This window comes from Protopterus annectens, chromosome 3.part0, assembly GCF_019279795.1.
Source record: "Protopterus annectens isolate FY-2018-M chromosome 3.part0, PAN1.0, whole genome shotgun sequence".
In the NCBI taxonomy this organism is placed as follows: domain Eukaryota; kingdom Metazoa; phylum Chordata; order Ceratodontiformes; family Protopteridae; genus Protopterus; species Protopterus annectens.
This window is the reverse complement of record NC_056731.1, coordinates 795976053-796002426: the sequence shown is the minus strand read 5'-3', so window position 1 is coordinate 796002426 and position 26374 is coordinate 795976053. Positions and strand designations below refer to the sequence as shown.

At 40.0% G+C, this 26374-nt stretch overlaps 1 protein-coding gene across 2 annotated transcripts in view; it reads left to right on the top strand.

The window, feature by feature from the left end:
- The window catches only part of SLC12A7 (solute carrier family 12 member 7), a 2260604-nt gene that overhangs the window by 1546400 nt on the left and 687830 nt on the right, over positions 1 to 26374 (top strand). For both annotated transcript variants that reach the window (XM_044065144.1, XM_044065145.1), the window contains one exon: positions 9547 to 9677. In XM_044065144.1, coding sequence (XP_043921079.1) covers positions 9547 to 9677 — 131 coding nt within the window. The remainder of the gene's footprint in view (positions 1 to 9546; positions 9678 to 26374) is intronic.

The window sequence follows — 26374 nt, the reverse complement described above, 5'->3', positions numbered from 1 at the left end:
AATTGTGACTGCAAATTCAAGAGGCTTTACTAAGTGATAGTTGAAAGTAGCAGAACATTCCGACTGTTAAAATTGTCTGAATCTTAAAGGATTTCACATTTCTAGTTCTGATATAATTTAACAGCTGTCTTGCAGAGGGAGAATTTGACTTACAAATATTTCATGGTGCATGATCTGTTCCTGAAAGCAGTATTAACCTGGTAACAAAACCAATATACTGCATCTTTTGCTATAAACTGCTGTTAATTTTTTTCCTCCGAAATATAAAATGTATACTGTGCATTTGAAATGTGACTGTGTGTGATTTTTTTTATGCACCTATCACCTACATGCATATTCCGAATGGAAAACGTCACACATATGCAATAAGAACTTGCTATTTAAAATTGATGTTTGGTACTTAGATCCTCAAAAACTTCATCTTCTCGTAATATTGTGTTGTTTGGATTCTGTAGCTTAGAATGGATACTTAAAGTATTTGGATTAATTAGGTTCATAGGTTCATACTAGGCTATCTGCCCTAGGGCATTTATAAGCCTAGCCAGAGTGTGTTTGGCTTTCGCCACCCATTTTAAATTAATTTTGCTATGCCCTTTTTCGAGGTTAGTATACTGTGCCTCTGTCTAACAGTGACACAGAAGTGATACCCGAGGTAAATCTACGATCCCCCATCCACTCATCAAGATTCCTCTTGAAGAGAGTTAATGAGGGACTCTGCCTAACCTGGACTGGGATTTTATTCCAGAGTGAAGGGAGCCTCTGGGTTATGAATCTGTCCCTCCAGCATGTCCTATTTATTTCAGTGCTGAGGTTCAAGTCTCTCGAGCGCGTAGCTCGATGGGATTTGGATTTTCTGAGGTGCAGCATGTCCATTAATTCCGGGTTGGACATGGCTTTATACGTCAGGCACAGATCGCCTCTGAGCAGGCGGTATGCCTCTGAGTAGAGCTGGAGTTTCTTTAACCGGACAGCATATGACATCTGTTTGAGCCCTTTGATCCTCTTGGTGAGGTACTTTTGGGGTCTTTCCAGTTGCTGCAGGTGTCTGGTAAGGTACATCCCAAAAGGGGCACTGTACTCAAGTATGGGCCTGATGAGGGATGAGTAAAGAGGCACGATGACCTCCCCTGATCTAGATGTGAATCCCTTCATGATTTGGTGGGCTATATAACACGTGGTTGTCAAATGAGAGATTGCCATCAACTTGGGTCCCCAGGTCCCTAATTACTTCTTCCGTACTTAATGGATTACCACTTATGTGGTAATTTGTGGGCACTTTGTTTTTGCCCAAGGGGATGACTATACACTTTTTGGTGTTTAGCTTGAGGCCATGACTCTGGCACCGGTTGTCTGTTTCTATGAGGCCCTTTTGGAGGATGCTTGTGTCGGCTGGAGAGTCGATTATGGCACCCAGTTTGCAGTCATCTGCGAACTTGGTCAGCCACAGTCCTTCCATGTTGGCCTGTACCTCTGAGAAATATATACCGAACAAGAGAGGTCCCAGGACTGAGCCGTGTGGGATGCCACTTGTAACTGGTTTGGAGTCTGCCATGGCTCCATCAATTCTAACCATGTGGGTTCTGTCCTTGAGCCAGTTTGCAACCCATCTAGTGACATAGGGGTTTATATTTAAGCTGGTGAGCTTATCTATAATGCCCGAGTGGGGTATTGTATCGAAGGCTTTTGCGAGGTCCAGGTAGGCTGTGTGGACCACCTTCCCCTCGTCAATGGCCTTGGTGACTGTTTCAAAGAAATCGACCAGGTTTAAGAGGCAGGATCTGCCCTTAACAAAGCCAAACTGGGTAGGATCCAGTTTCTGTAGGTCCCCAATATCTTTCTTTATAAGGTCCATGATGATCCTTTCCATAGCTTTGCAGACCAAGCTAGTCAGGCTTATGGAGCGATAGTTTCCAGGATCTGTTGAGGCACCACCTTTGTGGAGAGGGACCACCGTTGCTGTACGCCACTCTTTGGGTACATATCCTGTAGTAAGGCTGAGATTGAACAGTAGTTTTATGTTTGTGTTTTTTGCTTTGGAGAGGGCGGATCTTACCTGAGCATCTGAGATGTCAAGGGGGCAGCACTCTGCTGGGATAGATATTTGCCCTTTTGGTGGGGAGGGGGGAGAAGTTTGCGCTGAACCTGTCAGCTAGGATGTTTGCAATGTCTGTGAGGTCGGTGTATTTTTTGTCATTTTGGACTAATTCTGAGCATATCTGGGAATTCCCACCCAGGTTACTAACATAACTAAAGAAAGCCTTGTGATTATCCTTAGTGTCCTGTGCAATTTTTCTCTCGAAGCTGGCCTTAGACGATTTTATGAGTGCCCGTAGTTTTTTGCTAATACTGATCAGAGATGCCTTCCCTTTTTGGGATTTTGCTCTATCATGTAGTAGCTTCCTCCTTCTATTGTATAGTTTGTTTATGGCTGGGGTCCACCAGGCAGGACGTCTGCCTTTGGAGGATTGGGTCTTGGTTTTATTTGGGATTGCATGATCCATGCATTCCTGAAGGTGTTCATAGAATGCGTTTATAAAGGATTCTGCGGTCTGGGCCGTATTTTCCACAGGCCCGGGGGCTTTGAAGGATTCCACCTTGGTTTTGAGGAGTGTGACATTTGCTTTAGAGAAGTTTTTCACTGTGGTTTTCTGGGCAGGGAGTGGGGTCGGGATGTGAATATCCAGTGAGATTAGTTTATGGTCTGATCTTACCAGTGAGGGATACACTTCTGGTCTGGAGCATAGAGTCCCCATGTTGGTGATGATCAGGTCCAGTATGTTTTCCCCTCTTGTGGGAGTGGTAACAAGTTGTTCCATAGCATTTGAGTTTATAAATTCTAGGAACCTTTGGGCTAGGGTGTTGGAGCTAGAGTAATGCTCCTAGTCTATGTTTGGGTAGTTGAAGTTGCCCAATATAATGGTGTTTGGAGAGACCTTCATATTTTCCATACACTTCATGCAGGAACTGAATACTGCACAAGATCAGATATAATTGCTCATACACATTGTATAAGTGCAGTTACAACCTGAATAACTTGTGCTAGCCATACTGGAATTGCTTTTACTGACTATTTTGCAGTTATACAATGATGAACGACTGATTAGTTTTTCTGGTATATTTTTAAAATCTGGCAAGTGTTTATTATGTTTTTCTGGTACATCATTAAAATCTGGCAAGTGTTTGTTATGTTCTCTAATACTAAGTTTTCTTAGACATAAACCCTAGTCCACTCTGGTGTGTGCTACTTTTACCCCCCCCCCCCATAAACCCCTCTGATTGTACTATTGTAAAATAACTGCCTGTTGTTGCCTTAATGCTTACCCTCAAATCTCTGCTTTCTCTTTTTCTAGTCAAACTCTACATTTACCTACACTAGTGTACTGCAGCTTCTGCAAAACGGTATCTACTGGATTGCAATTGACCACCACAGTCTCTAACAACAAAAACTTTTTCTCTCCCAACAATTAAACAGTGTAGGTTACAAACATAAAAAACATTTGTTAAGTTTATTTATTTAGTTAAGCTCTCTTTTACCATGCTGTGTAACAAAGCAAGTCACAATTTCGGTCAGCCATAGGGCTCTTTCTGCTTTATTTTTTTTCCTCCTTCCCCTGTAACTAAAGAAAACTGATTCATACATTTATCTCTCTGACCCTAAGTTTTACAGCTATACCTTGTAACTTTGTGGCTTTCTAACATTCAGACATAGATTCCTGTTTAAAGTTTTAATAATTTTTCTGACATTTGAACAAGTAACCCTGATAAAAACCTCAAATATTTTATTTGTCTGTCTTTCCTGCTAAAAGTAAGTAAAATTAAATTGCTTAGTGCAGGTTTTAGGCCCTTACATTCAACTTACTTGTGGTGTGGTGTGGTTCTGCCCACTCTGCTCCCCCTCATTCCACTCAGGCTCACTTTGCTTTCCGCTCACCCCAAGTATCCTCAAATTTATACGTTCACCTTGTTGTCTGGTCACACCCACAGCTCCTCCCACCACCATAACGTGTGATCTCACCCTTTCACTCTACCCACCTTGTCACCAATCTTCCCCTTTTCCCCACCCACCTTGGGCTGCCTCCTCTGTGGATTGCCTCTCTCACACGTAACTCTTTCACTCCTTAGCACACCTACTAACTCCTAACGTACTCACTATTTCCACCCGTCAATACTGTTCCTTCCCTCACACTGCTTATCTCAAGCCACTACCCTTCCCTAATATATTTCTTTATATTTTTCCCTATAACTCTTCCCCTCCTTTTTCCATCCTGCAATGCTATCCTTACTGTTATTTCTCCCACTTCTAATCTCACTAGCCCTAAGCACTTCCTACCACACTGAGCTCCATATCTTCCCCTCTTCCCCCACCTTTCCCAGACCTCTTCCAACATATAACCAAGCTCTACTGACTATTTCCCCCTCTCTCTTCTCTCTCTCCCCCTTTCAATGTCTTAAATTTCAACTCATGGCCTACCCTGCTCTTACTCCTAAGCCCAAACTCAAGTACTCCATTACCCTTACTGACCACCCTCACATTCCCCATCTTGTCTTTGCTCTGCTGGTTTCTGGTGACATTCATCCTAATCCTCCACCTTCATCTGCTGTTCCCCCCGAAAAACATCCTCAAATATCTCCAGCCTCAGACATCTCTCTACCTCTGCAATGACCATCCAAAGCCTAAACAACTTCATGCATGGTTACCCAACAGAAACCTCACATCCTGGCCCTATCGGAAACCTGGCTAAAACCTCATATCAATTCCTCTGAATTTCTCCCACCTCAATACAATATCTATAGGTCTGATAGGGCACCCAAAAAAGTCGGTGGGGTGGCTGTCAGTAACGCTGACCCCTATAGTCATTACCCTGCCTAGTTTCTCCCCTGCTGAACTACTGCTCCTAGACTACCACATCAGTAACTATAGGAAGTTTGCTACTGCCTCTGTCTATATCTCCCCAGGTAAAAACATCCCTATCCTTGAACATATACTGTCCTGGATAAACACCTCCATTCCCTATGAAACCATCATTCTTGGAGATGTTAATATAGATTGGAACTCCCTTATTGGTCACTCACCCCAACATTTCATAAACCTGTATGAATTCTCACAACTGATCACCACCCGTACCCACTACAGTAAAAATGCTACTGCTTCCACAATTGACTGGATCTTGACCAACTCTCCAAATAGCTATTGTAACCCTTCTACCTTCCCTGACTCTATTAGTGACCATTCTCCCATCTCTATCTTAAGGCATTCTCCTCATCTCTCTAAGCCCCATCTCTACAGAGATTGTAGGAAATTGACTAACTTTTCCCCCTGAAACCTTTAGCTATAGACTCTCTGCCATCAACTGGTCTTTCCTAAAACTCTCCCACTCGATGCTGTTCCTAAATTCAACCACATTTTCCTTGATGTCCTGAACTCTCTTGCCCCAACTCGCAAAATCAGAATCAAATCTAATTTTGCACCCTGGCTCTCCAAAGCTACTCATGCTTTGATGCATGAAAGAGATGCTCTATAGAAAAAAATGGCAAACCACTAAAACTCCCACCTTTCTCCAAGGTTATAAGCAACTTAAAAATCGTGTAAAAAAAAAAAAAAATTATTATTTTGGATAAGTGCCTATATTTCATTAAATTGCAAAGCTCTCACCCAAATGACCCAAAAAATTTCTGGAGCACTATCAACTCCCTGCTTCACACTGGTTCTCCTACCATCCCTAACCCTTTACCCTTTCACTCTCCCTCTGAAACTGCAGACTTACTCAACAAACACTTCATAGACAGCATCTCTAAACTCCTACCCTCTGGTAACTCTGCTCATCCCAACTCTTCTGTGTCACCCTCCCCTCCCCCTAAACCTCTGTGCTTCTCTGTCTCTCAGCCTCTTACCTTGCAACCTGTGTCTACTAAATATATCCAGTCCCAGCTTCTTAAAATAGAACCATGCTCTCCCTCCACTGATAAACTCCCCCCTCAATTTCTGAAAATTGCTGCGGACTCTATTGCATAGCCTGTATCTATCTTAATCAACCACTCCATTCAGAAATCTACCGTACCGGATATATGGAAATCCTTCTATACTACTCCCTCTGTGCAAAGGTGACAACTCTATTGAACCCTCTAACTATAGACCAATCGCTATTCTCTCACCGCTCTCGAAGATCCTTAAAAAATGTATACATACTCAACTACTGTCCTATCTCATTCACGGAAATCTCCTCACCCCTGCGCAACATGGTTTAAACACAGTACCTCGACTGCCTTACTATCCTTTACTCAAATGGTTGCAGAAGCTAGGGACAACCTCCTCCTCATCTCCTGTCTATTCCATGATCTCTCTAAAGCCTTTGACACTGTGTCTCAGGGTTCCTATTAGAACGGCGAAAAATTAAAATCCTGAACACTCGGATGAGCAAAAATGCGGGTATCGAAATCGATATTGTGAGATTGCTGTACAGTGAAGATCGGAAAATTTGCCTTTTCCTCACTGTAGTGTGATCTTGGAGTTAAAATATATCTTTAAGGGGGGTGGGGTGTGCAGCCCCCCACAATAGCGATTTCGATTACTTGCGTTTTCGCTCATCCGAGCAGTCGAGATTTTAATTTTTCGTTGTTTTAATATAGACCCGTGTGTCATCCTGTCCTTCTTAACAAACTCTCAGACCTAAACCTCTCTCCTTCTACTCTTGGCTGGTTCCAATCATACCTTACTGTCAGAAAACAAGCTGTTAGATGGCAGCAGGCTTTCTCATCCTTCCTTGCTGTTCAGACAGAAGTACCACAAGGCTCCATACTTGGACCGCTCCTTTTCAACATTTTTACCAACAACCTACGTTCATCCTGCAGTTTCTTATCTATAATACAATACGCAGACAACTCTTCTCTATTATCTATCTCCAATACTATCTCAGAACTACACACACTAACACAGAATTCCTTTATCTCTGTTGAAAAATGGCTCAGAAACAATCAACTAATCCTTAACCCTAAGAAAACTCAACTCCTTCTCTTCCTACCTTAGACAGTCTCTCACCTTAAATCCAATGTTTCTCTTTCCTCCCTAGATGGCACCACTATCTCCCCTGCCTCACACACCAAACTCCTTGGGGTAATAATTGATGACCGACTAAAATTTTACTTGTAAATACAACAGACCATCAAAAAACCCACCAAAAACTTGGAATACTTTATAGGAACAAAAAATTCCTCACTACTGCCACTAAATGCACTCTTGCACAGACATTTCTCTTATTTAATCTTCTATATGCTTCCCCCATCCTTACCAATATCCAAAGTACCTCATTGCAGAAACTGGAATATACAACAAAATTGCCAGATGTATTCTAAACCAACCACTCTGTTCACATCACTGCCTGTCACTAAACAAACTTCAGTGGCTGGAATTTCCACACCTTCTCCTACAATCGCAACTCCACGCTACCTTTTCCATACTCAGTAACCCCTCTGCCTGCTCTGCTCTCGCCTCCAATGTTACATTACCAAGGCTATAGACGAGGGAAAGGTGGTCCACACAGCCTACCTAGACCTCGCAAAGGCCTTCGACACCATTCCCCACTCAGGTATTATAGATGAGCTCACCAGCCTGAACATAAACCCCTACGTCATGAGATGGGTTGCCAACTGGCTCATGGACAGAACCCACATGGTAAGAGTTGCAGGAGCTAGGTCTGACTCTAAACCGGTTACAAGTGGTGTTCCCCAGGGCTCAGTCCTAAGATCCCTCCTGTTCGGCATATACTTCTCAGAGGTGCAGGCAAGCACAGGAGGACTATGGTTCACCAAGTTCACAGACGACTGCAAACTAGGGGCTATAATTGATTCTCCAGCTGACACAGACATCCTGCAAAAGGGTCTCACTGAGACAGATACCTGGTGTCAATACCATGGTCTCAAGCTAAATGCCAGAAAGTGCATAGTCATCCCTTTTGGAAAAAAACAAAGTACCCACAAACTACCACATAGGTGGTAGCCCCCTAAATACGAAAGACGTAATAAGGGATCTGGGGACCCAAGTAGATAACAACCTCTTCTTTGATAATCATATTTCCAAAGTGGTTAGAAAATCCTTCTATGTGGCCCACCTAATCACAAAAGGGTTTGCATCCAGATCGAAAGAGGTCATTGGGCCCCTCTACGCATCACTCATCAGACCCATCATAGAGTACAATGCCCTATTTGGGATGTACCTTACACCTGCAACAACTGGAAAGACCACAGAAGTTCCTCACCAAGAGGATCACTGGCCTCAAGCAGATGCCCTATGCAGCTTGACTGAAGAAACTCCAGCTGTACTCTGTTGCATACCGCCTACTCAGAGATGATCTCTGCCTGACATACAAGGCCATGTCCAACCCAGAATTGATGGACATGCTCCACCTAAAGAAAACCGTATCCCCCTCGAGCCACATGCTCCAGGGATCTAAACCTCACCACAACAATAAATAGGATGTGCTGGAGGGATAGATTCCTATCCAAGAGACTTTCCATGCTCTGGAACAAGATTCCAATCTACATTAGGCAGAGCTCCTCGCTAACCCTCTTCAAGAGAAACCTTGACGAGTGGATGAGAAACAGAAAGTTTACCCCAGGGATCACTTCAATGGCTCTGCTGGACAGAGGCACAGGGAACTAATCTAAGGGGGCGGCGAAAGCCAACACATTCTGGCTAGGCTTATAAATGCCTTTGGGCAGATAGCCTAGTACCTACCTATGAATAAACACACTGTCTCACTAAACTGGAACAAACTCCCTCTCCATATTAGATCCAACCTTTCATTTCCGTGTTTTAAAAAGGAGCTTAAATCCCACCTACTAAACTTGAAATTATGACGTTGCCTTGACCACACAGTCTTAGTCTGACCTACTGTATAAACCTGTTGCATCTCCTAACTTTCTTTCTCTGTTAGTAACTTCTCCTTAAACTAACCTCCTAAACCCTCAGCTCTTCTGCTATAACCCCCTCCTTTCTCTACCCCTCCCATTCTCCACACTATTTATCTTTTCCCCCACTTCCTATCAATGTCTGTGCATTGTCCTTCTTTTCAACGATTATCTTTGTTTTTACTCTCGTATGTAGTACATTTTGACCACTGCTGTCAGTGCAACCCTTAATATTCATAATTTTTTTTCTTTTGTTTTTCTCTTTATAATTAATTTTGTATTTGCATTGTTGTTTTAATAGTTTTTGTCCTGTATGTTACCTTTGCTTATGTTTGCTGGGGCTCTTTCCTCTTGGGTCTTCACTGAAAATGGGTTGCTTACTATCAGTGCAATGCAAATAACTAATAACCTTTCTTTTTCCAATTATTTTGTATTGTAATTGTTATTTAAAATTTGAATATTGTCACTCTATCTTTACTTATATTTGCTGGGGCTGTTCCCCTCGGGTCTCCACTGAAAATGGGTTTGTTTTCAAACTCAGTTGGACTGACATGGTTAACAAATGTGAAATAAATAAATAAATAAATGACATACTTGAATCCAGTATTAATGTGTTTCGTTTTGTGTTTTTCTTCTTTACAGCTGGTGGATCATATTATATGATTTCAAGGTCACTAGGTCCAGAGTTTGGAGGTGCAGTTGGACTCTGCTTCTACCTGGGTACAACATTTGCAGGGGCTATGTATATATTGGGCACAATTGAAATTCTTCTGGTGAGTGTCACATTGTCTACGGTCACAATCAGACATAAGCATCTAGTACTGCTTACAGAATGCATCACATGAAATGCATCTCTAGTCATCTTTTCCACAGTTTCATTATAATTCATTTAAACACTTGAATATGCATAAGTCCATAACACAGATGCTGTAAATGCCTGGAATTTGGGTTTTAAAAAAATATGCATGCCTCATGGAGGAATGCACTGAATTTTATTTCCACACATTAATTAACTTAAGAGCATAAGAGCATCAGTAAATTTGCAAAGATGGTTGCAGTTTGAGAAACTCTATTCCATAGTATTTTAAATAGCTAATGGTATGTTAAGAGACATTTTAGTATTGATTGCATAGATGTCAGTCCTGGTATAAGTGAGTGTTATATGACTTGTACTGGAATGATATCAGATAAGCAGGCATTTAGCAGGTTGGCATGTATGTGCATTAAAATTCAAATGCATGTCTATGAACCATTTGTTTTACTGTGGTGATATAGATATACATATATATATATATATATATATATATATATATATATATATATATATATATATATATATATATATATATATATATATATATATATACGGGTCTACTTCATATGGTCGAAACTCATTTGGTCGACAACCAGTATTCAAGGCACATAACAGGGATTTGTTTCCCTCCCCAAAGTTGTGCAACCCTGGAGCCGATATATATATAGTTGGAGAGGTGGGGGGCACAGCCCCCCACTTATATTCATTTAAATGTTTAGTTTTTGTTGTATTTTCATGTTTTAAATGAATATTAAACGAATGTTAGTGGGGAGCTTCGCCCAACACCCCCCCCATTGTGGGGGGCTGTGCCCCCCACACCCCCCCAACTATATATATCAAATCCAGGGTCGCACAACTTTGGGGAGGGAGGCAAATCCCTGTTAAGTGCCTTAAATACTGGTTGTCGACCAAATGAGCCGTTGACCAAATGAGTTTCGACCATATGAACTGTCGACCATATGAAGCAGACCCATATATACATACATACAGTTCTTTTGTGAGTTGGAGGTTGACAGTAGTAAAAAAAAAATTCTCCCTTCATTGACTCCTACTGGCTAATATGCTAGGAATGCATCTGTGGTTTCATGCATGGATTTAATGCAAATAAGTCAGTGGCTGTCCATGGGGAGAGACAGACTATTTATGTTTACATTTTCATTGAATTATAAATGGTTAAAAGTAGACTTTATGTTTGCTTACAACGTTATAGAGAATCATCCTAGATGATCAAAACATTTAATTTTAAAATAATGGAATTCACTACCTTCTGCCATAAAAAGTGCATAAATGGTGCTTTTAAATATAACTGGATTAGAAAACACTAATTATCTTTTTATACTTTAGCATAGAGGGATAATTCCTGACTACCATTCAAATGAACATAGAATGAGTGGTGGTTCTAGCAATGGAAGACCCAGGCAGAAGCTGGTGGGAGTGATTTATGCCAAATTGCCAATGCTGGGGGGAGGGTGTCATCCTGGTCTGCCATTTGCTGCCATGCATATGTTCACACTGTCAATAGGACTTGGGGTAACGGGCTTGGTGATCCCAAGTTGGTGATGACAGGTAGACCTCAGGTAGCTTGCGAATTGGAGCATTCCCATGCCTTGTGAAAGTGTCTAGGATACTCCCACTGTGATGCAGATACCCTTATGGCATTAAATATTGTTGTTGATGGTGCCATTAACTGATGTTACTTGTTTGTTTGTAATAAAGAATGCAAAAAATAAAATAAAAAAACAAAAAAATAACAAAGAACATGCTACATTTTAATTCAGAATAATTTTCTGAGCACCTCAAGCTAATGGTTGCAACAAACAACATGGCTGGTTTATTTGGTGCAAATGTTCTAATTGATAATACAGTAGTTTGAAAGAGTTTTTTATGATCCTAGTACATGAAACAGTTGAATAAAATGAAGCACACACAAAAAGTCATGTATGAGGTATTTGACTACTAGTGGTCTGATTCTACAAATGTCATGAGTAGGTCTAACGTTTTCTGACAAGTCTTGAATAGTTACATATTTTATGATGCTTTTGATGCCTACAGGTACATTTACAGAGTGACTTCATTCCATGAATTTTCTGGAAAAGGTGTTAAGGCAAAGCAGTTCTAACAACGAAGACCATTCTGTTGCCAGTTGTAATAAGAGGACTTTGTATTATACCACTGGGTTGTTTTGTTTTAGTATACAAGTAGCACTCTGTAGTGGTCTCATTCATAAGCAGCGCTCTTCAGTAAGTCTTTATTATGACCATCCGTAAATCTGTAGTTCCTCCAGTAGCATAATTAGTTTAGTGTTTAGTTCTGATGATTGATATGCCATAGCTCTTGAATTATCTCTCTGATTGTTAGTGACAACATTTTGGATACTCAACTCTTACCAAACTTCAGAAGGGCAGGCTGTGTCTGTCTGATGCCAAGCTCTGAAAGTCTAAGTTCTGCCTAATTGTATTCACATTTTCAGCATGGCAGTATTATTGCCAGTCATAATGACTGGCAATAAAACTTTTTACCAGAGTGGAGCACTTTAGAAGCAGCTCATTTTTTCTACCCCATAATTAATTATATGCAAACAAGTAACCTGTTGCAGCCTGCCAGTTTTATTTTATTGAGTGATGTGCATAGCGGTTTAACTAAGTCACAATTGCAACATGTTGTTGCTATGCCTGTTGGATTTATGGAGCAATGTCCAAAATGATTCAGGTGAGTCAATGCAGAACTCTTTTTGTTGGATAGCTAAGTATTTCTTAATTCAGCCATCAAATAAATCATTATTATCAACCCCTCCTTTTCCCATTTTTATATGGGGGTGGGGTGTTGTGTCAACTGTCACCATCTCTGTCTATTCAATGCCACTCTGTTGCCTTCTTCAACACTCATGCCTGACTGTCGCAGTTCTTCACTTCTTTGTTCTTTCCTTATTTCGTCTTGCCCTTTTCCTGTTTGTCCTAAATCTTCTTCACCAGATTGTCTTCTGCTTTTTTGCACATGTGCCCAAACCATCTATCTGTTCACTTTGACTTTTTCTACAATTAGAGTGACTTTGGCTTCTGCTGCTATGTCCTAATTTCTTCATGTGTCCCATAATGTGCATTCTACTACCTGTCTCAGGCAGTTGTTCTCCATTACCTCCAGCTTGCTCAACTGCTCTGCCTTTACTGCCCAGGTTTCTGTCCCATAGGGTAGTACTGGCTGCATCACTTCTTGTACACCTTACTTTTCATCTTTCTTGACAGTCTTCTGTCATACTACGTCTGACACTCTGTGTCAGTTGGCTGCAGCCACTCTGATTCTGGCTTTGACCTCCTTATTCATACTTCCCTTCTCCTCCAACACCCCTCCCAGATAATTGAGGCTGTTAACCTGTTCCACTATTTTCCTTTCTATCTCTATTCTCAACTTCTTCTGATGTCCCCCATTTGCTGCAATTACAACTGTCCTATCTGTACTCCATTTAATCCCATATGCCTTAAGTTAAATCACTCCCTCCAGCATTCTATTCCCCTGTCCTTTGCTGAAGTTCTTGCTCAGAGTCTGCCTGTAATGCCACATTGTCTGCATGCAGTAGCTTTGTTGATCTGTCCCCTCCAACCTGGTTGCTAATGTAATCCATCATCATTATGAACAGCAGTGAACTCAGATCTGAACCTTGATACACACCCACTCCAACTGGAACCCCCCCCCCCCCGAGAGACTGAACACTGCTTTTACTTGAGTGATTGGGTCCTTGTCCATAGCTTGCTCTAATTCTACCAATGTTTCTGGGACTTTGAACCACCACAGGATTGCCCAAATCAGTTTTCTTGAGACCATGTCATATGCTTTCTCCAAGTCTAGGAATTCCAAGTTGGAGTTTTTCCTCATCTCTAGCTTCTTCTCAACTGACAGTATCACTGCAAACATAAGGTCAGTTGTACTGCATCCTGATCTAAATCTGAGCCACTCATCTTCCATCTCACTTTCTACTACTGTGCATATACATTTATCAGTCACCTTCTCTAGAACTTTCATGTAATGTGACAGGAGTTTGGTACCTATGTACTGCCCACAACTGTGAAAGTCCCCTTTGTTCTTGAACATGGGCATTAGTATGCTTATTCTCCAGTCATCTGGGATATGCCTTTCTCTCCACACTGCTTTGAGTACCCTCAGGAGCCATTTCTCCCCTATTTCACACAGCATCTTTATCATTATTTGCTGTGACCTCATCTGAGCCTGCTACTTTCCCTGACTTCATTTTCCTTAACACTGTTCTTACTTCTGTGATGGACGACTACTGTTCTCTTATCATAGGTAGTTTTGAGGCAGTACAGGAGTTTTCTTCATTCAGAAGCTCCTAGAAGTATTCCTATCTGCCTTTGATGTCCCGTGGACTAGCGAACAGATTGTTGCTTGCAACCCTTATGAAGGATGCCTGACTATCTTCCTGCCTTTGTCTTGCAACCTGATATAGTTTCTTTGTGCCATCTACTGACTTGCTTTCCAGAAGATGGTAGAGTGTTTCTGATGCCTTGTTCTTTGTTATTGCAACTCCTTTATTAAACACTTTAACCAGCCAGTATTTCTTTCTAGCCTGGTCCATCTTTTCTATTTCCCAATTTTTTCCCACATTACTTTTTTCTTTTGATGATGTCCTATATTTCTGCATTCCACTACCAGCTTTCCATATGTAACTCATTTCCATATCTGGCTCAGCCACATATTGTTTCTGAGTCCTCACACATTCTGTTTTGAGGTGGTGCCTTACTTCTTCAACTCCACTTATTTTCTCTTCTTCTTGAGGTGCCAGAGCTCTGAGTAATTTCTTTGAACTGTTGTGCTCTCTCCAGTCAACTTCCAGGTCTCCAGCCAGCAAATAAATATAAAAATAAAAAAAAAAAATCTTAAGAAAATTGGATAACTGGAGTGCAACTGCAATTATCCATTTCCTTCTTCCACCCTTGGCCTCATTACAGTTGTTCTATATCATAAAAGCTTTATGTACACATTTATTTTCTGTATGCAGTGTTCTTAACTTCTGAAAGACCAGAAAACTAAGGACTTTTTATTGCTTTGCATATTTATTACAGTTCATCTGCCCTTATACTGTTTTCAGGTATTGTAGAACTTCCATAGAATTCAACCATTCAACATTTGTGTCTATACTGTGCATTTAGTATTAGGCATGAATCTTTAGCGCCATACTGTTGACACATATTGACCTACTGCCTACCTCTCTTTATAGGCTACATATCCTTTCTTCTTTTTTGCCCACCTGAGCTACCAGAAGCTAGTAGTGATGCCCTAACTAACATCAAAAACTGAAACAATACTAATTTCATGAATTTTAATTGTACCCTGACATAGGAAAGCCATCCATACCTGTCATGGTATTACAAACCCAAAACAGTTGGAGAAAGTGAACCATTAGAAACATCAGTTACTTGCAATCTGTAACATTACATGACAATAACAACAGTTTAATACTGACTCCCTTCTTTCTTTTTCCTTTCAGTTCAGTATGACCCCTTATCATTCCCTAACATAATCTTCTGTATCAATATTATGTCCCAAGTATCTTCTGACTGTGGGTGCTCGAGTTACTCTAAACTGTGATCACTTTCCTTCCCCTCCAGCCCCTGAATCTCTCTAGTAATGTTCCTGTGAATTCCTTCTTTTCTCCCTTAAAACACACCCTAGCATTCTGTTAACTGCTGCATCTGCCCTCCCACTAAACCTTGAATGGTCCAATCCAGGTTTATCAACACCTCCATATTTTTTTTCAAGCTCTGTTGCCATTTCCTGTCCTCCCAGCTGATAGTTCACACAAGTTTAGTTGTAACCTAGGTAAAGTACCTTGAAATGTTGCAATGAACCACAGCTGCCATCTTTTTGTCCATTTCTGGTATATCTAAACTGTTTGCTAGTCTGTTTCCCCATCCTGCTGAATCTGTATTTCTGTGATCAACATAAAGATTGATCTTGGACTCTCTTCCTTAGATATGTCTGAGTCAAACAATGGAGAGTAATGGACCCAGGACATATCGTTGTGTTACATCACAAGACACTTCCTTAATTCTCTACATTGTTCTTCTCATCACAACCCTCTGTGTCCTACTTTTCAGTGATGCAACTATCCTGTTCATCGCTCTTAGCCCAACCCCTCAATTCCTCCAATGTTCCTATCTGCTTCCTGTGTGGGACAAAGTCAAAGGTCTTGTCTGAAGCCCAGGTAAACTACATTTACTGATATTCCTCTGTGAAGTTCATCTGCAATCCATAAAACTGGATCAGGTCTGGCTTACAGTTCTTTCTCCCTGTGAACCCATATTAGTTGAATTCATGGAGTTTGTCTTGTGAAAATGCTAACAGCTTTCCCACTGAAAATTTTCCAGCAACACTTTATGATTTTTCTTAAGGAAACAGAACTGTAGTACCCCCCTCTCACACATGCACACACAAGAGTATCACAGTTGTTCTCTCCAGTCCTCTGTTTTTTATATATTCCAGTGAACTGTTGAATATCTCTGCCATGGTGGCTGCCAGTGTACCAGCCAGATTTTTTGAGGACTCTGGGAGGCATCCCATCTCCACTTTGAAGGTCATCCTCCTTAAAAGCAATAATTTCAATGAGGGGTGAGGGAATCGAACCCTGTACCTTAAGAACTACAGCTCTCAGCCTTAACCCGCTGCACAAACCATCAGACTAAATCAGAATGAATCAGGTCTTTAATACTTATTTTCATTGTTTGGGCATTTTTTTCCATTAATATATTTTTTTCTTAACCTAAGATGAAGCTCCTTTACTTGTTTAACCAAGAAAAGTCTGTTTAGAATGTTTAAAATCTTGAAATAAAATGTGAAATCACTCTGAGTTAGGATAGTTTCTGGTACTGATGTGTATGTTTAGTGAATAGTTAAGTAGAGAAAGAAAACACTGAGTTTACCTGCTTTACATATCTTATTTACGTGATCTGCATCAAATGTCATAAAATATGTTTAGAATTACTTATTCACTTGTACAGATAAGTTATTCCCTGGAGGATTGAACAGAGCACTGTGTGAGGTGGCACACACAACGTTATGCAAACAAATACAGCACGTTATGAGACAGATAGTGCTGAACATTTTTTTCTGATGAAACAAGATATGTACATTAATAGACTCGTATAAATGCAGAATACTTTGAATTATAATGGCTAATAAGGTATCTATGTGATGTTTTATAATATATTGTTGTTATCTGTATGTGTAAATGTTTGTTGTTGAATGCTGACTCACATGTGGTAGTATCTTTGCACGCCATTATTCACGTGTTTTCTCTAACTCTGACGGTGTTAAAGTCTATGCTTTAGCCCAGTTCTGCAAAGATTATATTTCTGTGTGTGTGTGTGTGTGTGTGTGTGTGTGTGTGTGTGTGTGTGTTAGCAGACAGGGAAGCCATATTTTCATTGTAATTAGGTTGCCAGAATAGCCTTGCTTTCAACTGGAAACCTAGGAGATGTAAAATCGATCATTTGTAGATACTTGCTCTGAACAAAAATATTTTCAGATTTCTACTGGTTCCAAAGGTACCAACCCTATTATTTTTAGCTCCAGGTTACTTGTTTAGACTCTGTATTTTAATTACATGTTTTGAAGCAAATTATTTTTTTAGCTGTAAAATATTATTAGTACATATTAGTTAAAGCAAGAATCCATCCATCAACAGCCCTTTTTTCCCATTTTGCACATGAGGTTGGGGTGTCACTTCTTCAGTGACAATCATCTACAGTCAATGTTTACACTGCCGGGTTGCTAGCACTGTTATGGTAGTTCTTCGACCCCACACATTTTCGCATACACGCACGCACACACACACACACACACACACACACACACACACACACACACACACACACACACACACACCAATGGCCAATTTAGAGTGTCCAAGCCATGTACTGCATGTCTTGAGAATGTGGGAGGAAACTAAGCACCGAGAGGAAACCCACATGAGCACAGGGAGGGCATGCAGACTCCACACAGAAGGCACCCCAGCTGAGAAGAAAATTGGGGAACCTCTCATTGTGAAGGCAGATACACTAACCACTGTGCCACCCTAGTTAAAGGAAGAATATATAAGCTTTAAGTATTCAGATATAGTCAGTAATACAGTGTGACTAAAATCTGTCATATATTATTTTTTGTCATTTGTTGACCAGGTTAGTCCAACTAAGCTATGGCCTGTTTTCAGGAGAGACCTGAGGTGGTATTTATATTACTAGGAGAAATTTGGACATAACATTGGGGAATATCCCCTTCTCTTTTTTGGTATGTGCAATGGGATCTTTTACATCCATCTGTGCAACTGACAACTCAAGGACATGGGACCTCAGTTTAATGTCTCGTCTGAAGGAGAGCATACTGAGGAGTACAACACTGCCTAATGCTGCAATGCAGTGTCAGAAATCCATCTACAAGGTGTGGGAATAGAACCTACAGCCTTCTGCACCACCAACACTGCAAACTGCACTATAATGACTGTTACAGACTGTTGTGGATATTTAAAACAGAAATGTAGTTATAATAATAGTGTGTAGTTATGCAAGAGGGAAAATACCTAGTAAGATTAATCAGTATAAAGTAAATATTATTTACAATCTGGTATAATAACATATTAGGACTTAAAATGTGTTTCAGGTGCAATTCATTATTATCAAAGCAAATTAGCTTACAGTTCAAATTTAAAGAAGCCTTTCAATTAATATGATAAGAGCTTATTTAGTGTTAAAGCCAGCAGGTCAGAATACATAACTGCCCTTTTTCCCTCATAGTTGCTAGCCCATGTCTGTAAAGTGCTTACAGGCATGCTGTTTTTATTAGATAGTTTTTTAGTTGTAGTTTGAAGCTCATAAGTTTATTGTCTTGCCTTATTCTTTCGTGGAATTTGTTCTTACTGGAAGGTGCACTTTTAGATTTAAACCAGAACACACTTTTTTACTTTCATGGTAACAAGACGTAAAAAGTTGTTTACAACTATTTTTTGTGGGGAAACTATGGTTGTTTTCCTTTAAAAAGTGCTTTTTACTTTTTTTGTAGGAAAGTTACTTTTTTTCCATACTTTCCTAACTATTGCTGCTAAATCTCTCCAGGAAATGAGCACCATTTTCATTTTGACCATGGAACTGCTCTCTCAGTCAGAGCTTCTACCAGTTACAAAAACAACTCTTGGTGACTCTGGTGTGGCCAATGCTGGTTCTTCAGACCACTATTGTTTTTCTTCAGATCCCTCTGGGGATTAGCCACATCTTGTGTTACTTTTGGTATCCTCTCAGGTGGACAAAGTAGTAGCCATTCTTGCCAGTCGTGGGAGGAGGTGGAGGGAATTTGCACCCACTTATCCACCCCTGGTGAAGTTGTTGCTGGCAATACAGGGTCTTTTTTCAGATTCCTGTAAAATAAAGACAGAAAAGTAAATGTGTATCTTCTCTTGTCAGTTACTTTGGACAGGAGTAATTTATTGGTTTTGGCTGAGAGTCAAGTGTTTGACCCTTTCTATAAGTCAGTTTCTTTAAAAAAAAAAAAAAAAAAAAAAAAAAAAAAAAAAAAAGGGAGGGGGATTCCTCTTCCCCTGAAGAAGTACACAAAATGAAATCTGTAGAGTATAGTGAAGTGACAGATGCAGCTTTTTTTCATCAGTTTTCTGATTCAGATTCTGAGATACTACTTGTGAAGGATTCTTTCTCTGAGACTATTTCCAGGCTGAATCAATATTTTCTGTGGGATAGTACTAAGAACTTTCAGTCCCTAAGAGAATATTTGTTACAAGTGGAATTTCCAGAATCTTCTCTTATCCCTCCAATTTTTTCAGCCCTGGAGGATGTTTGTCACAGTCTGCAACTTCCCTGACTGTCCACCTGCTGCCCTGAAAAGCAAACATATTCTGTAAAGTCCCTCAGTCTTTCAAGTGTATATAACCAGTCCCAGGCCTGACCTAGCAGATGTACCTTTAGTACGTCCAGCTAGTGCTGAACGTTCTGTTAATTCTGATCCCACTCCTTCTGATAGGGATGGAAAAAATGTTTGAAAAGTTTGGGGGGAAAGTGTTTGCTTCTGCAACTTTGATTTTCAGAAGTCTAAACTGTCAGGATCATATGAAGTTTATCCTGACCAGTTGTGAAAATATGACAAATGTTTTGGCGTCGTCTTCTTGTGAGGAAAAATCTGCATTGTGTAATTTAGTGTTTTCTGTTTCCCAAGTCACTACTCCCTGATGAAAATGTGTTTAGGACTTTATAGATACTATTACCAAGGCTGCTGCCACTGGAACTGTTTTAAGGAGGTTTGCAATTCTCCCTTGAGTATAGATTTAGTTTAGATTATCAAAAGGTGTGATGACAGGGGAAAGCTGATTTAGGGAATTTGTCAGATTTTTCAGCCCTCCTTTTCCAAGCTTTACAAGGAATTCATTACTCTGTCATCTAACTTTGGCAAAATAAATAAATAAATAGGCCATTTCAACAGAGTGCTAGTAAGCAAATTTTAAAAAGCAGTGGCTGGGAGTTTTAAAAAGAAAGCAGGAATGCCCCCAGAAAAAACAGTCAAATCAGAATGACTATATGAGGGGTCTTGTCCCTCCCTATCAGACTGGCAGTTCAGTAATTGTTCCAATAATTCTCAATATACTTTCCCTTTTTGGCAACAGATTGTGTCAGACAAATGGGTCCTAGATGTGATCCATCTAGGATACATATGACAGTGGGTAGAAATCCATCCTTTTCAGGGGATCCTCCTCATCTGACAAACCAAACTGTTCTCTTTCCTCCTGTTTTACATTATATGCTGTCTCATGAGTAATAGAAGCTGTTCCTCTTCACAGTTAGGAAAAGGATTTTAGTCAGTAATGTTTTTAGTACCAATGAAAGAAGATTCTTGGAGATCATTTCTGGATCTTTATTTCCTGAACCAGTTTGTGATATTGCCCAAGTTCAAAATGCTTTCACTTCACAACCTTGTATTCTTCCTTCCTCAATTAAGTAACTTAGTAAATTTATATTTAAGAAATGCATATCACCACATTCCTAGTCATCCAGATTTCAGGTGTTTCTAGTGTGTCTGGATCACATTAGTTCTCTACCTTACATTTTGGCTATCCACTGCTCTATGATTGTTCCGTGTGTGCAGTTCCTGTGACGCCCCCCTGCAGGCTGCAGGATATCCACTGTTCCCATATTTAGATGGCTTGCTTTTCTTTGCAGAGTGTTTTTTAAAGTCTGGAATCTCTACCTGGGGTCAGAGATCTCCTACACTGGCTGAGATCCCAAGAAAATATAGTTCTGACTCCCTCTCTTTCTGGGGTGCCTGCTAGACAACTCAGTACAAAGTGCATTTCTTCCACGGGAAAATAGATCTGTGTTTAGATCTATTCTAGGTGTTTTCCACTTAGACTTTTGTCTCACTGAGGGAAAACCTTAGGATTCTGGGCCTCATGGCATGCATGATTCTCTTGATATCTCATGCAAGACTCTAGATGAGAAAGATAAAATGGTAACTGAAATCTCTTTGGTCCCAGCATCAGCATCCATTGTCTTTTCAAATTACAGTTCTGAAACTTGTAAAAAGGAAATTAAAAGATGATGGAGACATCAGATTTCTCAGAATCCAGGTCTCCTTTTCTTCTCTCCTACTCCAAAGCAGTCCGTTATTACAGACATCTCAGACTTGCTTGGGGAGCAATTTCCGTGGACATAAAGGTTCAGGGTCCTTGAAACAAAAAGACAGACCAAAACGCACATAAAACAGATGCTAGCTCTTAAAAATGCTGTCATATTTCTGAATCATCCATGGTTTCCTGGAACTCTTCAAGTGTTTACAGACAATAGCACAGTGTTGTGGTACATAAACAAGGGGGAACCAGATCTTACCCCATATGCAGATTATCCATGTTAGTGTGAGATATAGCTTTACAGCACAATCTCACTGTACAGGTATCTTACATTCCATTAGAGCAGAATCATGTGGCAGTCAAGCTGAGCAGGACCAGAGCATATTCCCATGAAGGGAGACTGGATCAGAGGAGGAGGTCTTCCAAAATTTGATCAATCTGTGGGGAAATCCTCACAGATACCCTTTTGCCTCCTCTCTAAACAATCAACTGGCCAAATTCATTTTCAGGACTCCATTCAAAAAGATCTGGAAGGTAGATACCTTTTCATTACCTTGGACTGGAATGTTCTTGTATGCTTTTACACCCTTTCCACTGATATCCAGTGTATTTTTGATGATTCAGAAGGACTCCCCAAAGATCACTATGGTGACTCCCTTCTGACTAAATGAACAGTGGTTCTTCATTCTTTTGGAACTGGTCAGGAACAATTACCACAGGCTTCCTCACAGACTGGATGTACTTATACAAGACTGTGGGTGTTTGATACATCCCAACTCTAAACAACTGCAACTAACTGCCTAGATGATAGGATCTTAACTTTTAGCACCCGTTTTCTCAGGGTGCGCAACAGATATTAATGGAGGCTAAAAAGTCTGCTTCTAGAAAATCATTTGTTAGCAAATGGAAAAAAAATGTTCTAGTTGGTGCAAACAAAACAACCAGTACCCACACAGGGCTAGTGTTTCTCTGGTTTTACAGTATTTGTGTGAGTTATTATCCTATGGCCTCTCTCACTTCTCTGTCAAGGTTCATTCGTTTGCCATTTCATGTCTGCCCATGGATTCCCTACTCTTTCAATGCAGTCTGATATGAAAATATTTTTGAAACAGGTACTGCATAAAAAGCCTCCTAGAAAACCAGTGGCTTCTCCATGGGAATCTTAATTTTGTGTTACAGACGCTAAAATGTGCTCCATTTGAGCCAGTCCTTATGGCTAACATGAGGTTTTTAAAATGGAAATCAATTTTAATCATTGTTCTGAAGAATATCTGAGTTGCAAGCTCTTGTGATGGTTCATCCTAATCTGATCTTCCCCTATGGTTTTTTGAGAACTAAGTCCTCTTTTATGCCTAAAGTGGTATCTGAGTTTACCTTTAGCCTATCTATTTATTTATCTGCCTATCTACCTGTCTGTGTATCTATCTATCTCCCAGTTTTCTTTCCAGAACCTAAACATGAGGGTGAAAGGATACTTCATACCTTAGATGTCCACAGACAGAACAATTTCTTTTAGAACTTCTGATCAGTTAGTTGTTCATTTCTTGTAAAGTTAAGAAGAGACAACCTGTACCAAAGCACACTATTTCCAAGTGGTTATCTCAGGCTTTTACCTTTTGTTGTTCTTACCACAATAAAATTATTATAGGCAGGGCCTAGACCCTCTCTACCAGAGTCTTAACTTTATTTATGGCTTTTTGGAAAGCATTAGATTCTAGAAGTATTCTAGAACCAGCAACTTGCTCTTCTGTATATACTTTTGTGTATACTTTTACAAAGCATTATAAACTAGAGTCCTTCTCTAGATCTAGGATGAGCTTTTTTAGGACCATTCTCCAGGAACTTCTGAACGCTTCCCCTTCCACCTCCCACCTCCCAATTATTTTAAACTATGGTAGCCTACCTATATAGCTTTGGCCACTACATCATCAGTGATCATGAAGATGAAAGTAGTAGAGTTGAGTAGGTAAACTTTCCCTAATAGTAGATTTTTGAATAATCACTGCAGCAGTAGCTGTTCCCTCTGACTATGCCTGCTATTTTTGTGTGTGTTTTTTATGCCAGGGTATGGATACAAATTTTTCCTTTTCCTGTCAGGGTCCTCTCAGGGCTTAGCCTCCTTCTCTCAATTGGCATTTAAACCCTGTAGAGCTTTGCACCCAAACCTTTTTAGTCAGCTCAGCTCGAGTTGACTTATCAGTTTGGTTACATGAAAGGTTCCCTGAAGTTTTGGAAGCTGACTGGCTGTTGTATCCTTAGCAGGATATAACCTATATAGCTTAGGCTACATCAGCAGTGGTCATTCAAACATCTCCTTTAGTGGTACTTTCACTTACACAACTGTACTTTCTTCGCTGCCTGGTCCTTTAAACATATCAAACCTAGCCCCCAGCTTTGTGTCGTCTAGAATCTCTTCCTGACTCCATATTAGATAGACTACATTTCATACTCCAGTCTATGCAGTAAACTTTCTTCTACAGTTGCATTAACCCCACAACAATCTCATCTACATTCTGTAACCTTATAATCCCAGTGCATGGCAAATTATATCAACTAAAAAACTTGGACATCAAGGCAAATTAACTCTATGGTTGACTAAACCTGATCTGCACTTTTAAAGCTTAGAAATGAAGCTGGGCTGAATGGCTAGATGAGTCGAATGTTGAAGATAAATGTTCTAATTACCAGCAACTCAAAATCAAAAATAAAATTTGCATTAACCAGGTGCAAAAAGCTATTGTTTCTTTCATTCATAAGCTATTTCAAGCTATTCTGAAAAGTAATTAAATACCCTGACACGACATACATTTTTCTCTAAAACCAGGAGTTTAGCTAATCCTCAGTTTCCACAACCCCTGGGCTGCCTATTACAATTCTGAACCTCCTGAGCCAAAGCTGTTCTCCTGTAAAGCTTTTTTTAGTCATATATGCAAACTAACATTTTCTAACCAACAAACAGCAGTTATTTAAGATATAATCATTGAGCAAAGACCATGGCAACATATAAACAATGTATATAAATACAAAAATGAGACAAAATTCAATGAAACAAAAAAGAATGAAACCAGAAAGAAAATCCCCACACCGAATGTGTCTCTCCAGCCTGTAGGATAAATTAGTTCTCCCCTGACAAGCCATAGATGAATGAATACAAAAACTGATTGCCACTACAACATCTAACACCATTCAAAGATGCTACATGTTTTGTACCACTTATTAATCTTAATAACTAAAACCCACTATCTGACAAATCTGGTGTGAAATAATCACATTCCTGAGTAGTCACATCCTAAACAGAGCCACAATTAGTGCAATGTTGGGCACCCCCAAATCATGTGATAATAGTCCACACTGAAGGCATCACATCTCCAACAGTTAGACAAGGCAATAAGGCTCCTTCTCTACAGTCTTTACGTTGTGCTGACATTGATGTAGTATTTTAAATAACATGACTCTTGCTAAAGTAGAGCAATTAGAATGATTAACCCCTCTTCCAAACTCCTTGCCTCCTTTCTAATGGGAGAAGTATCCCAAGCCAGTGTCTCCATCTAACGACAATTCCTAGCTGCCTTACTTTAGCTGCAGTTTGATATATCCTATAAATCTTCTCTAGCTTTCTCTTTTCTCATTTTATTCACCTTTTATGAACATCTGTTCAGTCTTTTCCTCATTAATTTCCTTTGAAAGAAAATGAAACAGTGAGAAAATATATCAGTTGTCCAAAAAAGCAGTTTTCATGCTGTCATTGATATGCCTACTGCCTCCTCCATAACTATTGAATTTGTAATTGGTTGCTCCATCTGGGCAACCTAAATCAATGATAGATCCATCCACATTCTCAAAATCAAAAGATCAAACCTGTTTTGAATGCTGAACCCCAAACATCTTTCTGCTTCTCTTGGCTCTGTTGATCCATGGTCGCACGTAAGATAACAAGCTCCCCTACCTTTCTCCATTGTTGACTTTAAGAGGGAAGGATACTGCTGATTTTTCTTTCTTCTTGTGCTCCCCTTTTTAACAGTTCTGTTGACAAGTGGCTATCCATTTCCCCTGATTCAACAGTGTTTCAGAGAGAAGTTTTCCACCACCCCTTCTTCTTCTGCCATTAGGAGAAATGCATGTTTAATGCCATTCATGTGAATTTCCAAAGAGGCTGGAAACTTTATTTGGACTGAAAAGCTTAAGTCCTTGCAACGAATAACCAGAAGGAAGGCTTTCCTTTTTAAATAGAGTCTGGTATCACAGTATGATGCTATTCTCACTTTATTGTCATCAAACTTTACAAAACCCCAATTCTTTACTCTGTTTAAAAATCTCCTTATCATTTTAATTTAAACAGATGACAGTATGTTTGCATATTTAGATTCCTTACTCTTAAGTTGATTATATGCACCTATTAAATTACAAAAGGCTGGTTCAGTAATTTACCAAGTTCTGCAACCATGTAGCTGACTGGGTCCTTTCCTTCTACTCCATCCTGCAAACCAGTCAATGTTAAATTATTTTGTTAGGCCTGGTTTTCAGAGTCATCAAGCTTATTCTCCAGTTGGTTGTATGCTATTGTATATCTTGAATGTCCTGTGAGTCTGTAGAGACAAAGCTGCGCAATGAGTCCACCAAAAATTGAGTAGATGTACATTTCCCCTTGATCTCAATCATTTTAATCTTGTGATGAGACTTCCCTTAATTGCTGGATATCTTTCATTATCGCTTACAACATGTTTGTCTGCATGCTTGATTTCATGACTTTCATTTCTTCCACTAATGTATTGGAAGCTTCCCCCATCTTCATTACTATGTCCAGTTTCAGTCCTGAACCACTGCTGTTGGTGGAAGACAGGACCTGAAGACTGACATTCCATCTGCTGCTGCTGTTTGCTCCATAAATAAAACCAAATTACTTCAAAATCCAAAATAAATCTACTTTTTCATACTAGGAAAGAGTAGAATGATTATTTTTACTGCTCATTGCTTTGCATTCCAGTGCGTGATCTCTTTAAAGTTGTGTTTTGCAGGGGCAACTT